A 20280-nucleotide genomic window follows, 5' to 3' on the forward strand; every position below is an offset into this window, starting at 1 on the left:
GCGGCCTTGTCTCTGTTTTCTGTCTCCCGCGCTCCAGTCTCTCCGCACGCGGCTCTCTCGCCGGAATCATGGCTGTGTAGCGGCTAACAGCGCAACAATCGCAGCGGCGAATCCGGCAGTGCAGCGGTCAAGTGCACTGGCTCTATTTGGCAAAATGGCGTAAGTATTTGTGTTAGTGGTGTTATAATTAACTTAAGTATGTCACGAACTCGTCGAAGTTTTTGGAAGTGTTTGTATTTGTTACTATTAGTCTTAACTAGTGTAGTTCGGCGTATAAGAATTTTGCAGTGTTGATGTGTAAATTGTTTGCGAACGATCTCCGTTTGTTTTGATTCATTTGGCAGACTGACACGCGCTTATTCATGAAATAAACAATCGGTTTTTGTCGAGAAGCGGCAACGTGGCGCCTCAAAATGGCGTGCGCGCGCTGGAAATGGCGCGCGTGCGTCACGGACGGGTTAATCTCACAAAGGAACCAGGGGCGGGGCTTCCCGTGCTCATGACCATATTAGGAGATGTTCTCTGGGAGGGCGGGGAAATTCCTTGCTAGAGGGGAACTACTAGATGTGTTAATAATAGTTACAAGGGCTGGTAAATACTAGTGATGGGAAGTGTGTGTGTGTGTGTGTGTGTGTGTGTGGGCAGCTTGAGTTCCTCCCAGATGGCATCTAGTTTGACTGGAACACCTTCAGGCATTTAGAGACCGGATGAACTGGTTCACAGTCATCCAGTGAGAGGAAGTGCATTAAAAAGACCGCTTTTGTGCCATTATATCTCCTCTCCAGCGAGGGTTGGGAACCGAGAACTGGTTCCTCTATGTTCTAATAAAGAAAAAGTGTGCTCCACACAACGCTATAATGGTATATGTGGAGGAGTGTGATTTGTGAAGAAAATGGACCTTGTGAATGCATTTCCCCTTTTTTTTAATTAATAATAATAAAAAAATGTTGATCGTATTAATGATGAAACTCAGAATTTCCAGTCCCCAGGTAGTTTTCTATTTAAAACATCTGTACGTTTCTGTAACGTTGTCTCGCCTGGTTTCTTTCAGGTCCCTTGTGGCATCCACCCACAGCTCTGCTGCTGTAGACAGCACCACCTCCTGGTTCTCCATCGCTCCAGAACCCCAGTCCCGCTCCGCTCCAGCTCCGACCGTCTGTCATGTCTCTGAGTCTGGAGGACGTGGGGGCCCTGTTCCTTGGGCCCTCGTCTCTGATGGCTGACCCCTTCGGGCCCCTTCTGGACGATGATGAGGAGAGCGCTCTGTCAGAGGGGTGGTCATCACCCCTCTCCTCTTCCTCGCCCCTCTCTCCCTCTCGTCCCGCTTCTGTAGGGTGTGAGTCTCTCTCCTGGACGCCTGCACAAACAGAGCTCGAGCAGAGCGAAGGTGAGGCTTCACACACACACACACACTCCGCCGCTGCTTCACAATGATGCACCTGGATAACGTATAGATTTATAAATCCTATTTACAATTCACCGTTTACTGAAACCTGTTTGTCCTCCAGCAGGCGACGTGTTCTCTGGCATGGATTGGATGACGGAGAAGTTAGACCTGAGTGACTTGGACCTGGATTCTCTCATCGGATCGTGTGATTCAGACGAGCCTCCCAGTTCTCCGGAGGAACTGCTGGCCTGCCTGGACACAGACATGGATCTGGACCTGGACTCACTTCCGTTCGGCTCCTCAGAGCTGGGCCTGGCTCTGCCTCCGCTGACCCTTGACCTTCAGGAGCCTGTAGAGGTCAAGTCTGAGCCTGCGTCTCCGGTCCCCAGCTACACACTGGAGCTGGGCAGCGAGGTGTCTGTGATCCAGTCCGCTGAGCTCATGCTGACTCCTTCCCACATCGTGCTGCTGCTGACTCCCACAGCGGATCCGTCCGACAGCGACAGCGGGATCTCCGTCTCCGGATCAGATCCCGAACCCTCTCCGAAGCACGCAGGCTCCTCCAGAACCAAACCCTACTCCAGACCCGACCCGGCCGGCGCTCCTAAAGTGGTGGAGAAGAAACTGAAGAAGATGGAGCAGAACAAAACGGCAGCGACGCGCTATCGTCAGAAGAAGCGCTCCGAGCAGGAGACGCTGAGCTCCGAGTGTGCCGAGCTGGAGAAGAGGAACCAGCAGCTCCAGGAGCGAGCCGAGTCCATCAGCCGAGAGATCCGCTATCTGAAGGACCTGATGGAGGAGATCCAGTCTGCCAAGAACCGCAGGAGCAAAGCCAAACCCCAGGACCCCGTCAGCGCCGGTCAGAGTTAGACGCTTCCTCTGGTGTTTCTGATCTAAACTCACTCATTCTCTCTTTCTCTCCAGTCGCTCATCGTCCAGAAGGGGCTCATCGGTCATCGTTACACTGAATCTGTTGCTGTAGAGCTTGTAAATAGGCTTCACATGTGCTATTTAAACTGGCTAAACATGCTGGATCTGTCACGGTGTAGCTGTGAAATCACTTGTTTTCCAATAAAGATGCTTTCAAAATAATGTTGTCTTTGGGTTGCATTTCCTTTCTTGGTAAACTACAAAAAAAAATTATGAGGAAGGGAAAAAAAACCTATTATGCCCCCAAACCTCCCTCTTCCCTTACCAACCCAACACAGGACTGAAGATATCGACAGTAAAACGTATAAGACAATATCAGACGAGTATAAAGATTGGCAGTAATGGCTGTACAAATAATGAGAGCAGCTGTGGGCTGGACATGCGTATTACTTTATTAGAAACATTTGAGATTTTCTAAATCTTCAGGTAGATCACAGTGTTTGTGGAGTTAGGGTTGTGTGGGGTTCATGAAAGAGCTGTGATGTGAGAAACCTGCAGGAGATGATATTTACATGCATCTGGTCAGTTAAAGATGGTTTAGATGGGGGAAATGCAGTAGAAGTTTTAACTCCATGGATAATTATGAACCGCTATTGGCCCAAGGATCTTGGGTGTTTGCCAATTTTTTTTGTGACAGATATTTTAAATGTAACGCATTTGTCACATCGCAGGACCATTGAAGGGAATATCTAGTTCTTTATTTAACTGTACATCTAAAGACCGTGTGTGTGTGTGTGAGAGAGAGAGTCCTGTTGATGGATGATCTGTTTAACTCCATCAGCTCAGGCTTAATCTGAGACAGAAAATAACACACTGAGAGGAGTCTCACATTAGTTTGTTAAAGTGACATTTCACATGTTTTGACCTTTATACAGTCTATGATTCTGACCTTCTCTGTATGAATAAGCCATAAACAGGTGCTTCTCAATAAATTAGAATGTCAAGGAAAAGTTCATTTATTTCAGTATTCAACTCAAATTGTGAAAATGTGTATTATGTATTAAATTCAGTGCACAAAAACCCACCAATTCACCATTTCTACAAATACAAATATGGTGACGTGCCAATCAACTCAAAAAACCTGCAAAGGTTTCCTGAGACTAGGCTACACAGTAATGGGGAAGACTGCTGATCTGACAGTTGTCCAGAAGACAATCATTGACACCCTTCACAAGGAGGGTAAGACACAAACATTCATTGCCAAAGAAGCTGTTCACAGAGTGCTGTATCCAAGCATGTTAACAGAAAGTTGAGTGGAAGGAAAAGGTGTGGAAGAAAAAGATGCACAACCAACTGAGAGAACCACAGCCTTATGAGGATTGTCAAGCAAAATATATTCAAGAATTTGAGTGAACTTCACAAGGAATGGACTGAGGCTGGGGTCAAGGCATCAAGAGCACCACACACAGACGAGTCAAGAGATTTACTGAACCACAGACAACATCAGAGGAGTCTTACCTGGGCTCAGGAGAAGAACTGGACTGTTGCCCAGTGTCCAAAGTCCACTTTTCAGATGAGAGCAAGTTTTGTGTTTCATTTGGAAACCAATGTCCCAGAGTCTGGAGGAAGGGTGGAGAAGCTCAAAGCCCAAGTTGCTTGAAGTCCAGTGTTAAGTTTCCACAGTCTGTGATGATTTGGGGTGCAATGTCATCTGCTGGTGTTGGTCCATTGTGTTTTTTGAAAACCAAAGTCACTGCACACGTTTACCAAGAAATACTTCATGCTTCCTTCTGCTGACCAGCTTTTTGAAGATGCTGATTTCACTTTCCAGCAGGATTTAACACCTGCCCACACTGCCAAAAGCACCAAAAGTTGGTTAAATGACCATGGTGTTGGTCACCAGACCTGAACCCCAGAGAGAATCTATGGAGTATTAGTATTAAGAGGAAATGAGAAACAAGAGACCAAACAATGCAGATGAGCTGAAGAACACGGTCAAAGAAACCTGTGCTTCCAGACCACCTCAGCAGAGCCACTGATCACCTCCATGCCACGCTGAACTGAGACAGTAATTAAAGCAAAAGGAGCATCTACGAAGTATTGAGTACATGTACAGTAAATCAACATACTTTACAGAAAGCCAACAATTCACAAAAATGTTTTCATTTTTATTTTGGTCTTATGAATTAGTTTAATTTGTTGAGATCGTGAATTGGTGGGTTTTTGTTAAATGTGAGCCAAAATCTTAAACTACTTCAGTCTGTGTGCATTGAATTGATCTAATACAAGAGTTTCACAATTTGAGTTGAATTATTAAAAAAAAAGACTTTTCCTCGACATTATATTTTGAGAAGCACCTGTATATGTGTTGTTCTGCACTATTTTTGTACTGTATATGAAACTATTGTTCATTTCTGACAATGTGACCGTAACATTAGTCAAAACAATAAAGCACACTTCAGCTGAAAGACTGAGACTGATTCACTGCTGGTTCAGACCGGATCAAACTGGTTCAGACAAACAATAACTCACACATAATCACTGCATGACTGCACAGATGCGTTTGCCAGCAAAAGATCAAACTATTTCAACGACTGAATCAAGGAATAAGAGAGGACTTTCACATCTGAACACTGAGCATTGGCGCCATCTGCTGCTCGAGATGAAACCCACGGCACAGTTCCGCTTCCGGCCAGCAGGCGGCGCTTCCGGCTTCACCAGACTCTCCTGAAGCTGCAGCAGAAGAACAGATCTCCAGCGGAACACGGTTATCTGATGTTGTGTGTGATATCTGTGTTCCGGTGATGAGGATCGGTCCGCGCGGGATCCTGAACGGTTGCGCTGTTTGCTCGCTCTTACTCGGAGGATTCTTAGGAAGGTGACGTTACAGAAACACTTCTGCTGTAACATCATGATATTATGACGCAATACTTGTGGAAACTGATACATTTAATGTTTCAGGCCTCACAGATGAAGTTCTAACAGCATGTGTTTGAATCAGAAATCATTTGTAACATTATAAGTGTCACACTTTTGATCCATTTAATGCGTCCTCGCGGATTAAAAGTGGTCATTTGTTTTACTTTTTATTATTATCTATTTTATTACTATTAGTATTATTATTATTTATTTACTTTCATTATGCAATAAGAAGCTTTACACACAACCTTATTAAAGCTAATGATAATGACCTGTATTGTTATATATTCATATATTCATGAAGTCTTGATTTGGGTTTGTACAGTGGCTGTACATTTAAAAGGGTTGAAAGTCTAGTTCAAGTAAATATTAGCACGCCATACCCGAAGCGACCCCAGGACCAGTAACATGATATTTAGCCCCTAGAATGAGAATAATAGGCTACCAGGGGAACTCCACCAAAAACTTGTATTTTTATCATCCGGAATAAAACGCGATTGGACTAGTTTTGAGAAGCAATTGGGCAGGTTTTGTTTTGAAAACCTGGGACTCCTGACCTGAACACGATTGTCATGTCATGATTAGATAAGGATTGATTTGTAACAGTGAATCAAATGTAGGTGTCTCTGAGAGGTTTAATATCCTCCTCCTTCCTTTCACTCCCAGGATGTCGTCGTCTGTGTCTGGGATTCAGGACAGAAGTGTGATCTGGGAGACGTCGGAGCTGTCGGCGTATCTGCACTCCTCCCCGTGGACTCCAGGTGTCGCTGTCGTCACCCATAAGAGCTTCAGCAGCTCCTCCAGCCTCTTCCACTTACCTGAGGATGCGTACCTGCATCTGCTCCTGGGCGCCAGGTCAGTGTCGCAGCTGCTGTGTGAGAGTCTGGCGGCGCAGCGCTGCGCTTTGGTCTATACTCCACACAGACGAGCCGGAGCCGAGCTCCACGTGGTGCCTCTCCACGGCCTGCACTCGGAGTGGAAACCTCACCTCGCTGCGGAGGAGGATTTCCAGACGTATGATCCTGGATACATCAGCTCCAAGAGCGGCCCGCGCTGGACGGATGAGGATCTAGACGCCATCAGGGACAAAATCCGGGCTCAGCTGCCAAACCCGAATGCGGCGCCCAACTACACCTTTCTGGGCGATCCATCCGATCCCGGTCTGTTCCCACGCATCGTACGTGGAGAAGAGAAGCAGTGGAGAGTTTGGGAAGACAAAGAGCATGTGGCGTTCCTCACGCCGTTCCCCAACACGCCCGGACTGACCGTTCTGGTCCCGCGGAAGCCCCTCTCCAGTGACATCTTCCGGCTGGAGGAGGATGACTATCGGCGGCTAGCGCTGGCTTCCCGGAAGGTGTCCGGGCTTCTGGAGGCGGGGCTAGGTGCCTGGGGGGTGGGGCTTATTTTTGAGGGCTTTGAGATTGATTACGCTCATGCTAAGCTGATTCCGCTCGTCTCTCCACCTGATGAAGCGGAGATGAGCCTCAGCTGTCCGGCTCCGGAGTTCTTTGACCACTATCCGGGTTACGTGACGTCCGTCAGCGGTCCTCCAGCCAGCAGGGAGAGTCTCCAGCAGATCTGTGCCAGAGTTACCCAGCGCTAACCAGGGCTGCAAAAAGGTGGTACATTTCCAGTCATTTTGGAAACTTTAAAGACATTTTTTGAAAATTTCAAGGAATTTTTTTTAATCTTCCAGGAAGTTTACGGAAATTTACCAGAAATAGTACACCCTTTTGCAATCCTAGCACCAACCGCTTTCTGCCAATGTTTAGAGTAATGGCAGAAATAACTAGAGGTTTAGAGATATATTATCATCAGCCGATGTGGTCGAGACGGGACTTTTATTTTGACAGCACTGAGAACGACAGCAGCTGATCTCACACACTGCAAGACAGTATTTTTTCCTTTAGTATGTTTGTCTTGTTTTCCAATAGAGCTGCAACTAACAATTATTTTGATAATCGAATTGTTGGCTGATTATTGTTTCTATTAAACGGATAAATAAAAATAAAATTAAAAATTCCATATTTTTATTTTAATGAGAAAAACACACTATTCCACATTCTGCCCAATGTCTTTCAGCCCAATGTGCCAACAGAAAGCTGTGAACACATACAGTGCTTAAGAATTTATTAGACCACATGTTATAATAGAGAAAAAAACTTTTATTGTCAGTTATTGGGCAAATAACAAACTGAAACAACTAGATTAGGATTTATTTAAATAATAACAAAAATGCAAAAAGGTGGTAAATTTCCAGTAATTTTGGAAACTTTCCAGGAATTTTTGGAATCTTCCGGGAATTTTGGGAAATTTTACAGAAATTTACCTGAAATATTACACCCCTTTGCAATCCTAGCGCCAACTCCTTTCTGCCAATTTAATCGGTCTTTTTTATAGTAATGACAGAAATAACGAGAGGTTTACCGATATATCGGCTGATAACAGATTGTTCTAATATCGTCGTAGGCTGATGTGATTGAGACGGGACTTTTATTTTAACAAACTGAAACAACTAGATAGTATTTATTCACATAACAACAAAAATATCCTCCTTTGCCTTGATAACAGCACACATACTTGCTGGCATTATCTACTTTATTAACTAATTGTGTATCTGAATCAAAAAACATCATAAAGCACTTGACTTTTTTCTGTCCTTTTTTTTTTAGAAATAGCCTACTACTGTTACTAAAAAGCTTATGCATATTGCAGGTCTAACCGATACAGAGCTAAAACATTATTTTGGTAATTTCCAATACTGTTAGTTAAGAGCAGCAGAGGCTCAAACCTAACAAAATTGGTTAAAAACCCTACATTTGTTTAAAAAAATTTGTTAATCAGTTAAAAATCTAGATCAAAAATTGAAACAATAAAGATCATAAAGACGAATGAAATCACAGTAATTAATAATAAAAGATTTTAACTTAAGGCAGACTGTCAGGAAGGGCCTTTTATGCAAAAATGGAAAGACTTGTGTGAACTTGTGACATTTACAGACAAGGATTTGACGGTTCACTGAGGACTCACACATGTATCTGTAAAAACAGACAGCCATTACACTAAAGCATCCGCCTGAAGCTTGAAATAAAGATCTTGGGCAGCTTGGTTCCTGCAGGAGCTCATTCTGTTTCCTCCAGTGTTTGTAGATGCATTATGTCATAGAAATGTGTTATTCAGTGCTGTAACTAGATGCAACTGGCAGTTACGTGCACTGAGGACACAGCCGAATAATCCTTAATGAGAATCATCGTCACTGATTTTCATCATTGATAATAATAGATTTTATCGATTAGTTGTTGCATCTCTATTTTCTAGTAGAAACGTTACAGATTCTGGAATTATGACACGTTTACTTGACAAGTATAATGTTTTTTACTTAAAAAATATCTGCCAATTGTGTAAGAAAACTAATCTTGGACACAATACACACAAACTTACCAGATTACGGTGTTTTACTTCCTTTTAATTTTATAGACATTTAAAAAAAAATCTTTATTTTTGAAAAATACTGTAATAAGATTACAGAATCGAGTAGTTGTCATCTAAAGTATGTATAAGTGTGTTTATTTTCCACACTAATCATTTGAAAATTTATTTAGATTTCTTAAATAAATAAAAATGATGGAAAAACAGATTGGTCGATATATAAGATCTTATCATCGTATGTTATAAAATGTGAAAATTATTGATTTACAATAAAATGAAATATGATCGCAAACACAACTTTTCATCTCTTTTCATTTTGACTTAAACATGTTTGATGAACAAAACGACCATTATAAAAGAATTGTTATATAAAAAGGTCATATAATAGGAAATAAAAGCAAACTGTTCAAAGAATGCTACAAAGTCAGCACTGTATGATGAAGTTGAATATATATCTCTAGTAGTCCGAGGTCAGAGACAACACAAGCGCTCGAGAGCATCTACTGTAAATGTTTTTCATCTTAATTAATCTCGTAGCATCATCTAGTTACACAATTACAAGCTCGTACCATCTGCGTCACCTCAGTCTGTTCTTAATTAATCCCCAGGCATTTATATTAACGTCTTAATTAGTGACTCGTTAATATTCTTAATTATGCATCTGTAAAGCTGGTGTCTAATCTGTGAGAAGTAAAGGAATCAGGTTATCTGACACAAACACAGCAGTGAGGAGGAGAAGGTAAAGTTCAGATCTTCCCAGAGTCTGAAGATCAATCAGAAGAGAGTCACGAAGAGTTAAACAGGAGACGTCTGGAGAAACACCACACACAGAAAACACAACATCCAGCACAGTTTCACACAGTCAACACACTGACCACCAGCGCTTCGTTAAATCAGTGCTTCTCTAATGGTTTTGATCAAATCAGAGATGAGATTTTACATCAGCGCATGCAGGGATTTACAAGAGTCACAAAAGCGAACATTGAAATATATTAAGTGTCAGTAGACCCTGATCAGTGACATACAGATATGAACATGGATTAATATAAAATGTTTTGTTTGTCAAGGGGTTTCATGTTCAGCTCAACCCATTTTCTTCTGGTTTATGTGTGTGTTTAATGTTGTCTGGTCTGTGGTTTCTTTGAAGTTTCATTCATGGTGTCTAAAGATGAAGATAAACTTGTGCCAAAATAATGTGGAGTTTGATGGAGAGACACTCTTTGACAAGAACAAGAACATGAGAAGTGTTTTCTCCCTTGTTCTGCTTTCATAATGATTATATATGGTTATTTTATTGTATTATTTGACGGTGGTTTTCATGCTGTCAGTGCCCTGCTCCTGGAGACCCACCGTCCTGCAGATTTCAGCTCCATCCCGACCCATCACGTTTACAGACAGGACAGAAGCTCTTCAGGAGCAGGGCTGGAGATCCCTGGATCACACGAGACTCAGACAGTCCAAGAGTCTCAAATCACACACACTTCAGACCCTCACGGTGATGGGTTTCTTGGAAGGACTCTGCAGGCATCGACAGAAAGCGGAGCGCTCCATCTTTGAGATGTAGAGCAGGGGCTCGATGGTGCAGCTCAGGTCCATGATGGAGAAGACGCTGAGGCTGATCTTACAGCGAAACGTTACGAAAGAGTAAGTGGAGGCAAACGGCATCAGAGCCACGGGAGGCAGATAGTTCCCAACGATGATGGCGAGGACGATGATCACCATTTTAAAGGCCTTCTTCTTCACCGGGTTCATGACTTCTTTCCCTGCGACGCTCTTCCTGAGGACCCAGATGATGGAGAGGTTGCAGAACATCATGATGAAGAAGGCCGAGAGGATGACTCCGCTGAAGACCTCGTTCACGCTCATGACGCCTAAGAAGCTTTTGGTCAGAGAGTAGGCCAGGACGAGTCCCCACACCAGCAGCGAGACGCCGATCCGGAAGCGAGTGTCACGGATCCCTGTGAAGAGGATGGGATGGACCACAGCGATGTACCTGTCCAGACAAATACAGGTGAGAAACAACGGAGTCACGTCTTTGAGTCCGTAAGCGAAACGCACCGAGTACCAGACGGATGCATCGTTGAAGTACAGACGGTTGGAGAGGTCAACTGTTGTCATGAGTCCAAAATAGGCGTCGAGGATGGAGAGGTTAAAAATAAAGACGTCTGACGTCGAGCCTTCACTCTTCTTCCTCAGAATCTGCCACAACACGAGCGCGTTCAAGGGGACGCCTGCAACCAGGTTCAATACTTTGACTCCAAAGTACAACAGGAACCAGTGGGGAGCCTGCGCACACTCCTCGAACTGGTACCAGGGTAGACGATGCCACCCGGAGACGCTGGAGTTCAGGCTCAGAGCCGAGGTGTTGTCCATGATGATGAAATGAGCTGCGGACGTCTGTTATAACGATCTGTCTCTGACAAGCGACTGGAATATCTCCTGAACTTCAGACACACAACAAACAATGCTTTTTAGAGCTTGTCTCTTGAGTTAAATATGTCTTGTTCAATACGGAGGCGTCTGCTATAGTTCTGTACGACTGGAGACGCTTCTCTGACCAGAACCCAACTCGGACGCGTCGTCAGTTTAGCGTCTCTCTCGGGGCGCTCCCAGAAAAGCTCTTCCCGCGGGAGACAGAGGCGGGAGCTTATGGATGCAACCAATAGTTGCAGTTCTTTCGGGTCAACAAGATGATCTCGTCTGTGATTGGATGGAGGGCAGGGTCTGGCGGAAAAGTTTGCGATTAAAGTCTCTGCAGTTCGATGCAAGGGGACGAACAAATTTTGTGATGCAACTGCAGGTTGCAAGAAGCGCTTCACAAAAACAGCTGATGCAAGAAACAAATCTACGGTAACAAGATTTCTGGCTCTCTGCCACAGACAAGCTTTACCATATAAGAGCCAATCTCTATAGAGAAATACATATTGCAGGATAAACCATGTTCCAAACACGGTTTCATTTCAGTTGATTTACTGCTGAGCACGACCAGAACTTACTCCAAATTTAGTTTGTGGTTTTATACAGACACTGATGCAGTGATTGGTCTGTTCACTTGTATATTCTTATTTCACACACACACATATATATATATATTTGATGCATGTTTGATATTTCGTTGTAGGACTGAATGTCTACCTGTACAGGACAACATCAGATTCTGTTTGTGTTAGGACTCTATAGTTCGCCTTTGGGCATTTTAAGTTAATTTCACTCATTCAGATGTTTTAATGCATGGGAGTTTAGTAAAGCCTTTATTGTTTCTCGTACTGATGACGAACATATATAATACAACTTTCATGCATTTGACACTTTTCCTTTCATGTTCATTTTCTAAACACACAGCACCAGTGGAGTTTGAGAATGAATGGATATTTGTCTCTGAAGATGTGCTCGTTTATATAATTAGTGCTCATCTCACGTAAAGCTGTGGAGTTTTGGGACTTTTTCAGGTTTGTTCACATGCTCATCTGTAGATCTGTATATGTCATATCAAAACTGTGTGCTGTCTCAAGATAAATATCCCTCTTCTGTTATTTTGACATTTATGAGTTTATACACATGTGGCTGCTGTAATTCAGGATGGAAGAATAAGTGAACACAGACAAGTAAGTTTATCATTTTTGGAGTTCCTTTATGCATTAAACATACAGCAACTGTTCTTGTCTTCTCTATTACGCTCGGGTTATTAAACCATTTCTAGTAGTCCGAGGTCAGAGACAACACAAGCGCTCGAGAGCATCTACTGTAAATGTTTTTCATCTTAATTAATCTCGTAGCATCATCTAGTTACACAATTACAAGCTCGTACCATCTGCGTCACCTCAGTCTGTTCTTAATTAATCCCCAGGCATTTATATTAACGTCTTAATTAGTGACTCGTTAATATTCTTAATTATGCATCTGTAAAGCTGGCGTCTAATCTGTGAGAAGTAAAGGAATCAGGTTATCTGACACAAACACAGCAGTGAGGAGGAGAAGGTAAAGTTCAGATCTTCCCAGAGTCTGAAGATCAATCAGAAGAGAGTCACGAAGAGTTAAACAGGAGACGTCTGGAGAAACACCACACACAGAAAACACAGCATCCAGCACAGTTTCACACAGTCAACACACTGACCACCAGCGCTTCGTTAAATCCGTTAAAATAAGAGCAGTATTCCAACCCTACACCAAGCATCATGCACACGGTGCTAAAATTTACTTATTAAACATTAAATGCATTAATGTAATAAGCAGACCCTGATCAGGCTCAGTAAGATGAACAGTTATTTACATGACTTTAAGAGTGAATGTTATGTAGTTTTGTTAATGACGCCAGTTGAGAGCCACTGGATTAGAAAGATACAATGACAACCCAAAGGTCTACAATCATATAAAATCACTCTAAAATCAGTCAGTTTTTAATTTCAGACCCTCACGGTGATGGGTTTCTTGGAAGGACTCTGCAGGCATCGACAGAACGTGGATCGGTCCATCTTAGAGATGTAGAGCAGGGGCTCGATGGTGCAGCTCAGGTCCATGATGGAGAAGACACCAAGAAGAACCTTACAATGCAGCTTCTTGAACGAGAAGGTGGAGGCAAACGGCATCAGAGCCACGGGAGGCAGATAGTTCCCAACGATGATGGCGAGGACGATGATCACCATTTTAAAGGCCTTCTTCTTCACCGGGTTCATGACTTCTTTCCCTGCGACGCTCTTCCTGAGGACCCAGATGATGGAGAGGTTGCAGAACATCATGATGAAGAAGGCCGAGAGGATGACTCCGCTGAAGACCTCGTTCACGCTCATGACGCCTAAAATGCATTTGGTCAGAGAGTAGGCCAGGACGAGTCCCCACACCAGCAGCGAGACGCCGATCCGGAAGCGAGTGTCACGGATCCCTGTGAAGAGGATGGGATGGACCACAGCGATGTACCTGTCCAGACAAATACAGGTGAGAAACAACGGAGTCACGTCTTTGAGTCCGTAAGCGAAACGCTGGGAGTACCAGACGGATGCATCGTTGAAGTACAGACGGTTGGCCATGTCCACCGGCGTCATGAGGCCGAAGTAGGCGTCGAGGATGGAGAGGTTTAGGATAAAGACGTCTGACGTCGAGCCTTCACTCTTCTTCCTCAGAATCTGCCACAACACGAGCGCGTTCATTGGGAATCCTGCAACCAGGTTCAATACTTTGACTCCAAAGTAGAAGATGAACCAATGAGGAGCGTCCGCACACACTTCATACTGGTACCAGAGCGGACGGCGCCACCCAGAGACGCTGGAGTTCAGGCTCAGAGACGAGGTGTTTGACATGGTGATGAGATGAGCTGCGGACGACAACAACTGTTATCAACATGAACTCAAGATCTACTCCAGATACTTCAGAATACACCAGAATAAATGACAACCAAGCCATATCTGACAGTGATTTCAGGAGCTTTTCTCTGAGAATCTCATCAAATCAGGTTAAAGGGATCACATGCGCTATATGGACAAAAGTATTGACACCCCTTTCTTTAGATCAGAAAAAGGCTCTTCCAAAACTGTGAGAGCTGGATGGAAACAATTCAATTATTTAAAAATTGTATTTGCAACAGTTTTGGAAGCATCTAAAATGACTGTACCCATATGTGTGCATGAGTCACTGGTGTTTGGGGATGAGTTTTTGGCTCAAGGTCTGCATTTGAAGTCAAGATCTTCCACACTGACTCAATCAATCATTTCGTTCTGAAACGTGCCTCATACACAGAGCCACTGTCACATTAGAATAGAAAAGAGTCCTGTCCAAACATAGTCAAACCTGTTCATTAGAAGGAGGGGTCCCAATACTTTTGTCAATATAATGCACATTTCTGTGGTCAGCACATGATGGAGCGACACAGATGAAACTGGAGAAGTTATGAAGAGACATAAGATATGAGGACACAATCAGGTATTTATGCTGCTATCAGATTTATCGTAATTAGAGGTTTCCTAGTCGGAAATTGGACATGATAGTTTTGATACCCGAGTTTCTGAGGGCGATCCATAAACTTCAAATATGGTGGAGGAGAGAATCATAGCAGCTTTTGGCGTTTTATTCATTCCTCTCACATCTACATAACAGTCATGTATATTCACATCAATAAACAACCATTTAATGCATATTGTATGTACAGTATTTGAGCTCATTGAAAATAGCATTGTTTTGACCAAAATGTTGGAATTGTCAGCCAGCATATCTAGATAGCGCTGTGAATATTTATATGGTTTATATGCTACACTTTACTCAAAACCTGATGGATACTGACTAAATATCTTCAGATTTATACCTTTTGGCTCTAATAATAAACCAGAGTTCCTCTAATCTTGCCCTGGAGGGATGTGAGGAACCCTGTTCTAAACAAACACGTCTGAGATCTGCATTTACAGAAGTATAATAACCGTATTAGCTCTTGACTGTGTGTGTCCCATCATTGAGCAGAACATCCTCACATCACTGATCCGCTGCAGTGCAACACTGTCTCCTTGTGGACTGCTGATGACAACAGTTTAACCAAACTAAATAAAGACTGTTTTAGTTTGAATGAGTCTGTGTAATACAGGATTCACAAATAACTTTTGTTGAAAGATGAAGCAGTGCAAACTCTTGCACAGCAGTCACATCACACACCGTAAGCGATCTCAGTGCTTTAACTATGCAAATCTATATCTGTGTGATCTGCATGAGACAGTGTTAAAGCAGCTGTCTAGTGAAAGTGGCTTCCAAACAGCACTCGAAATCTCAACAAAATATAGTCAGAAGTTAACAATATGCATTAAATCCAGGAGAAACTCAACTTTTGCCAACTTTTTGTCAGTCCCACACTTCCCCGCTCATAGGAATGACCTCTTTAGATGATTACTAATATGACCAGTGTTTCTCAGATAACTCACCCACTGCTTTCTGAACACAGAGGCGTCCTGCTTCGATCCTCAGAGTCGGTCTGACCATCTCCCAACTCAGACGTGTCCTTAGTTTGGTGTCTCTCCCGCGGGACACAGAGGTGGGACGCTTGGACACCACCAATTGTGGCAGATCTTTTGGGTCAACAAATAGAACTAGTCTTTTATTGGCTGAAGAAAAGAAATCCAGGTTTTGTGATGTAACTGCGGGCTGCGAGCAGAGCTTCACGTAAACAGGTGATGCAAGGAACAAATGAGTAAATCTTCTGTAACATCTTGCAAATACACACATTTCTGGCTCTGAGCCCAGACGAGCTTCACCTCCACTCTCATAACAAACACGTGTTCATTTCAGCTCACTCCAAGACCTCAGGTTCCAGTGTGTCTGCTTCACTCACAGGTCATTACACTCTTTCAGATTTCATTCAGATTTTCTTTTTGAACACAATTTAAGCTTGTAGACACACAAACGTACAACATTTTCATTGATGGGATTCTTGTTCAAGGTTTCCGTCCTCGATGAGCGACCTGATCCTAGCACATCATGCATTTAACCTGCACTGTTTGTGTATTATATTTACCAGTCGTTTGTTTAACTAAATAATGCATTCATCTAGAAAACTGAGCATGGCTAGCTCCCAGAGCTCCTGAGTTTGTTCTGCAAGTTTTGATGCCACAGAAACATTTGGTTAAAAGAAATAAGCACATACTTCCACATCAGTAAAAACCAGAGCTACTGTTCTGCCTCACTTTATTAGTAAGTAGCTTTACAGAAAATTAAAGTTTCTGTTATATTTAGAAGTAGCTTATCAGCGGTGACTAACCTGATGTACAGATAGTAGAAATACTGTAAAATTCATGCAGTTAATGACATGTAATCAAACAGACGACGAACATTATAAACAGCAGTTATTATATGATGCAGTCACACTTGTAGCAATAATTGTTAGTTCTGTTGTTGATTCAGGGTCAGCATCATCTGAGGTCCTCTGAGGGTCAGCATCATCTCTTCTCAGGTGTTTTGGATCCAGACTGGAGCTTGTGTAAATCCTAGTTACCACGGGATGAAGATCCTGGAAATAGAGAAAAATGAGCGTAGCTGTTGTTCCAACCAAGGGAAACTAATTAGTTTGACCCAAGCTAAAGAATAACAATAATGCGCATTTGATCAGATATTACTGCAATACAAAATTATGAGATGTATTATTTAGAATATTTGGTGAAAGAGATGTGTTTTTATTATATTATAGCTATTTTAGTTTTTGTTGGGTTTTTTTTTGGGGGGGGGGGGGTAGAAATTATAGAAAATTACTTTTATTTAACAGATAAGGACATTTCTATTCATCAAATAGAATATAAGTTTTCAACAAAATAATAAATTGTTACATGTTTATTCTCAAAATTTTAACTCAATATTGCAGACTTGCTGAGTAGAAGAGACTTTTTTTTAAACTTTTGACTGGTAGTGTAGTTAATATTTTATTTGAAATGTGACTCAATACATTTTGCCCAATGATTCCGCTTTCTCCTGAAGTGAAGGGAACTAGGAGCAGTCCAGAAGAGTTAATGAAGCGCTGTGTGTCTGTGTCTGCTCGAGCTGCTGTAGTGCACCGTGTGGCCGCTAGAGGTCGCCACAGACGCGCCGCTCGGAGTTTTCCACTGGAACTAATCCAGCAGGAACAAACTGTGCAGCATATGAACCTCACAATCAATAAACATATGCGCTCTGATCATCTCCTCATATCGACAGATCCGTACGCGCGGGTCGCCGTAGATTTCCAGCACATTCGCTCTTTCAGTCGCGAGCTAAAAGTGTCTGCTTTTCACCAAATGTTTTTTCCCCTTCCTTTCAGACGGAACGTTCATTCTTGGCTCGTCACATGTTGACGCTTCCCGGTCGCTGCATGTCGGGTTTATGCAAAGAAAACACAGAGACGGTAAAAATACACATCTAGACAGACGCAATCTTAAACGCTAAAAGCGCTTCGTGCTCAAACGGGGAAAACTGGAAACCGCAGCAAGAATAAAGCAACGGGAGCGCGAGGAAACCGGAGAGGAGGGGCGCGTGTGCGCGTGCGTTTCCTCTCCGCCGCAAGAATCCAGAGAGAGAGAGAGAGAGAGAGAGAGAGAGAGAGAGAGAGAGAAGAAAGGAAAGCAGCAGCAGCTCCACGCCACTCCTTTGTTTTAGGAAATCTCTTGAATCTATCGAAGGACTGGAATGATGCATCGCGTTTCTCTCGCGTTTTTCCCTGACGCCTGTTTTTAAAGGCGAACTTGACGGTTTTGTGTTTTATTTGTTGGAAGAGCGTTTGAGATCCGAGACCTTCAGACGCATTACGCGTTTCCTTCGCGTTCGTCCTCCACGCGCTACACTCGGGTTTTCCACCGTTTTTAAGTTCCACATCTCGTGATCTTCTCCAGTGTTCCGTCGCTCGCTGGGTTCTTCTGCTCGGGATCGCGCACAGGCCTCAGATACTCGCTACTCTTCAAAGGCCTTTATGCGGCACGCGCGCGTCACATTGTAACGGGTTTCCACGCGTCAGACGAGCGTCGGTTCTGATCCTCTGCAGAACTCCTCGTCTTCGTTATTCGCTCTTCATACGCAACATCTGCGGCCCTCTTCAATGTTAATGTCGACCGACGTCGCATCTGTGATGCTGCCCGTGAGCCACGGGATCCTGGAGCACGACCGGGATCTGGACTCCGGTTCGGCGGCGGCTCGGGGGATGAAGCGCGGGGATCCGGAGCCGGAGGGCGGCTTGGCGGCGGGGGATTCGGTCGGGGCTGAATGCAAACGAGCGCGGATGGACGGTACCGAGGACACCGGACAGGTAAGCGTTAAAACCACCATTCTGTGCTTTTGTGTTTGTGAAAGAACAGATGCTGTGTGCTCCTCAGATCTCGTTACATGAGATGAAAACAAACAGCACACACGTCTCTCTCTCTCTCTCTCTCTCCCGAGGCCTGCTGTCCTCTCCATCTCTCCATCCTGCGGTACTTTTCCATCCTCCTCCATGATCTCTTCTTCTGCTGCTCTGTGTATCAGACAGACGTGATCTCATCTCTCATTTCAGTGTTTTATCATCTCTCCTTCTCTCTCTCTTTCTGTTCATTCTCCGGTAAGTGATCTAAAGTGCTGCATGGACCCTAATGGCTCATTTTCACAGGCTAATGGCTCACGGTTTCTCTAAACTGCACCATGACGGTTTAAGGCTGTGTGTGTGTGTGTGTGTGTGTGTGGAGCTCGCTGGTGTAGCCCAAAAAAGGTATTGATCCTGCTCCGAGAGAGAGTCTGGAAATACGCCTGCAGCGAGACAGAGACAGAGATGGAGGCTGCAGGATCCCGAGCGCTCGCTGACTAGAGACACACTCATGAAGAGCAGGCCGTGGAGGAAATGAAAGGAATGAGACATGTTTAACACTGGCACAGAGATGATTTCCAGCTCCAGTGTCTGTTCTTCAGTTCATGCAATGGTTTAAAACATCTCTTTGGTCTAAATCTGTAGTTGCCTTCTGAGCCGCTGTGATATTAAAATCAGACGCGTGCGACGCTGTCAGAAGAGGATTTACTGTATCACTGACAGTAAAGAGGCTTTTTGTTGTGCTAAAGAGATCTACACTTGTTTCAGAGTGGCATTAGACTCTGATCTCCTATTTATCCTGACGTGGGCTGCTGGGGGGGGGGGGCACACACACACACACACACACACACACACACACACACACACACACACACACACACACACACACATGCTCTGATTGGAGATTTGTAGATAAGCCTTTGCATTTTTGAGCTGTGTGTATTGAGTGTGCTCCGATGTTGCTCCGCTGCTGTAATGTGCCCCGTTTACCCCCCCACCCGAGTAATTACCCTATGGGATTGCATGTGTGTTACCATGGCAACTTTGAACTTTGACCTCACGAGCAGAGCAGTAAAATCGGGGTGTGATGGTTATTGCGCTTGACAATAGAGCGAGCGCACGAGTCTCAGCCGGTCTGGAGTTTGTCTCAAATGAAAGTCCAGATGAGATCAGAATCACTGAGTGTACTCTGTCGTGTGGTCAACAATAATCAGTGCAGATTAATAGAAAAAAGTTTGTCTTGGTAATCTTCAATCAAAATCTGTAAATTTGCTTCGGCTCTGGAATGGTGTTTGTCAGCTTGATGGTGTGGGTGGAGTCCACTAGCCACGCCCCTCTAATGTGAAAGAGGAGGAGCCCTGCAATAAACCCCACCCTCTATTCAATATTCAGTTTCAGTTGTAAACAAGTCACAATACTGAAAAAAGAATTAGTGGCTGTTTCCAGATCTCGTGAGAGTAGGAATCATGGTTCGGTGTTTGTGTGATGTCTGTCAACGCTGTTGGCATTAAATGATTTCTGCTTTTATTTTGATGTGGTCAGTGACTGAATGTTTACACAAGTGCAACATTAATGTGTGTGTTTCAGTTCTCTAGAAAAGTGAAGTGAGTGAAATGTGACGTGACATACTGCCAAGAATGGTGAACCATACTCCGAATTCATGCTCTGCCTTTGACCCATCCAAAGTGCACACACAGCAGTGAACACACACACACACACACACACACACACACACTGTGAACGCACACACAGCAGCAGTGAACGCACACACACACACACACACACACACAGCAGCAGTAAACACACACACTGTGAACGCACACACAGCAGCAGTGAACACACACTCACACACACACACACGAACACACACACTGTGAACGCACACACAACAGCCATGAACACACACAGC

At 43.8% G+C, this 20280-nt stretch overlaps 5 protein-coding genes across 9 annotated transcripts in view; 3 read left to right on the plus strand and 2 right to left on the minus strand.

Moving 5' to 3' along the window:
- On the plus strand, window positions 1–2477 carry LOC113089994 (cyclic AMP-dependent transcription factor ATF-4-like). Of its 2 annotated transcripts, XM_026256137.1 has the most exons (3): window positions 1–159; window positions 1052–1387; window positions 1509–2477. In XM_026256137.1, the coding sequence occupies exons 2-3, from the start codon at window positions 1162–1164 to the stop codon at window positions 2255–2257; spliced, it is 975 nt and encodes a 324-aa protein (XP_026111922.1). In that variant the 5' UTR covers window positions 1–159; window positions 1052–1161; the 3' UTR covers window positions 2258–2477. The 2 variants fall into 2 exon arrangements, with proteins under 2 accessions (XP_026111922.1, XP_026111923.1); XM_026256138.1 differs by lacking the exon at window positions 1–159 and having other exon boundaries at window positions 1095–1387; window positions 1512–2477.
- A 2484-nt stretch (window positions 2478–4961) lies between these two features.
- Window positions 4962–8902, plus strand: LOC113090020 (uncharacterized). Its single transcript, XM_026256140.1, has 2 exons — window positions 4962–5135; window positions 5843–8902. Exons 1-2 carry the CDS (start codon window positions 5062–5064, stop codon window positions 6777–6779), a joined length of 1011 nt encoding a protein of 336 aa, XP_026111925.1. The 5' UTR covers window positions 4962–5061; the 3' UTR covers window positions 6780–8902.
- A 162-nt stretch (window positions 8903–9064) lies between these two features.
- Window positions 9065–11743, minus strand: LOC113090084 (G-protein coupled receptor 4-like). The gene has a single exon (XM_026256160.1). It carries the CDS (start codon window positions 10976–10978, stop codon window positions 10088–10090), a length of 891 nt encoding a protein of 296 aa, XP_026111945.1. The 5' UTR covers window positions 10979–11743; the 3' UTR covers window positions 9065–10087.
- LOC113090070 (G-protein coupled receptor 35-like) lies at window positions 11735–16780 on the minus strand. Its single transcript, XM_026256159.1, has 2 exons — window positions 15502–16780; window positions 11735–13913 (listed from the first exon to the last, which is right to left on the minus strand). Exons 1-2 carry the CDS (start codon window positions 15800–15802, stop codon window positions 13009–13011), a joined length of 1206 nt encoding a protein of 401 aa, XP_026111944.1. The 5' UTR covers window positions 15803–16780; the 3' UTR covers window positions 11735–13008.
- Window positions 16781–16981: 201 nt separating this feature from the next.
- LOC113090030 (RNA binding protein fox-1 homolog 2-like) overlaps window positions 16982–20280 on the plus strand; it is a 45151-nt gene continuing 41852 nt past the window's right edge. For 2 of the 4 annotated variants that reach the window (XR_003286844.1, XR_003286838.1), the window contains exon 1: window positions 16983–18341. Coding sequence is in view for 2 of the 4 variants with exons in the window: in XM_026256156.1 (XP_026111941.1) it covers window positions 18135–18341 (207 nt within the window). In the remaining 2 variants the exon portion in view is untranslated. Of the gene's footprint in view, window positions 18342–20280 lie in introns of all 4 variants that reach the window. The other 2 variants (XM_026256156.1, XM_026256150.1) reach the window with 2 other exon arrangements.

The sequence above is a fragment of the Carassius auratus genome, chromosome 6, assembly GCF_003368295.1.
Source record: "Carassius auratus strain Wakin chromosome 6, ASM336829v1, whole genome shotgun sequence".
In the NCBI taxonomy this organism is placed as follows: Eukaryota; Metazoa; Chordata; class Actinopteri; order Cypriniformes; family Cyprinidae; genus Carassius; species Carassius auratus.

What these genes read in the sequence shown, in the direction of transcription:
- LOC113090084 (XM_026256160.1), bottom strand. Translation starts at nt 10,978, where the DNA reads ATGGACAACACCTCGGCTCTGAGCCTGAACTCCAGCGTCTCCGGGTGG.
- LOC113089994 (XM_026256137.1), top strand. Translation starts at nt 1,162, where the DNA reads ATGTCTCTGAGTCTGGAGGACGTGGGGGCCCTGTTCCTTGGGCCCTCG. An exon ending in AGAGCTCGAGCAGAGCGAAG is followed by an intron (nt 1,388 to 1,508) that starts GTGAGGCTTCAC and finishes TTTGTCCTCCAG; the next exon opens with CAGGCGACGTGTTCTCTGGC.
- LOC113090020 (XM_026256140.1), top strand. Translation starts at nt 5,062, where the DNA reads ATGAGGATCGGTCCGCGCGGGATCCTGAACGGTTGCGCTGTTTGCTCG. An exon ending in CTCGGAGGATTCTTAGGAAG is followed by an intron (nt 5,136 to 5,842) that starts GTGACGTTACAG and finishes TTTCACTCCCAG; the next exon opens with GATGTCGTCGTCTGTGTCTG.
- LOC113090070 (XM_026256159.1), bottom strand. Translation starts at nt 15,802, where the DNA reads ATGTGTGTATTTGCAAGATGTTACAGAAGATTTACTCATTTGTTCCTT. An exon ending in CTGTGTTCAGAAAGCAGTGG is followed by an intron (nt 13,914 to 15,501) that starts GTGAGTTATCTG and finishes TGTCGTCCGCAG; the next exon opens with CTCATCTCATCACCATGTCA.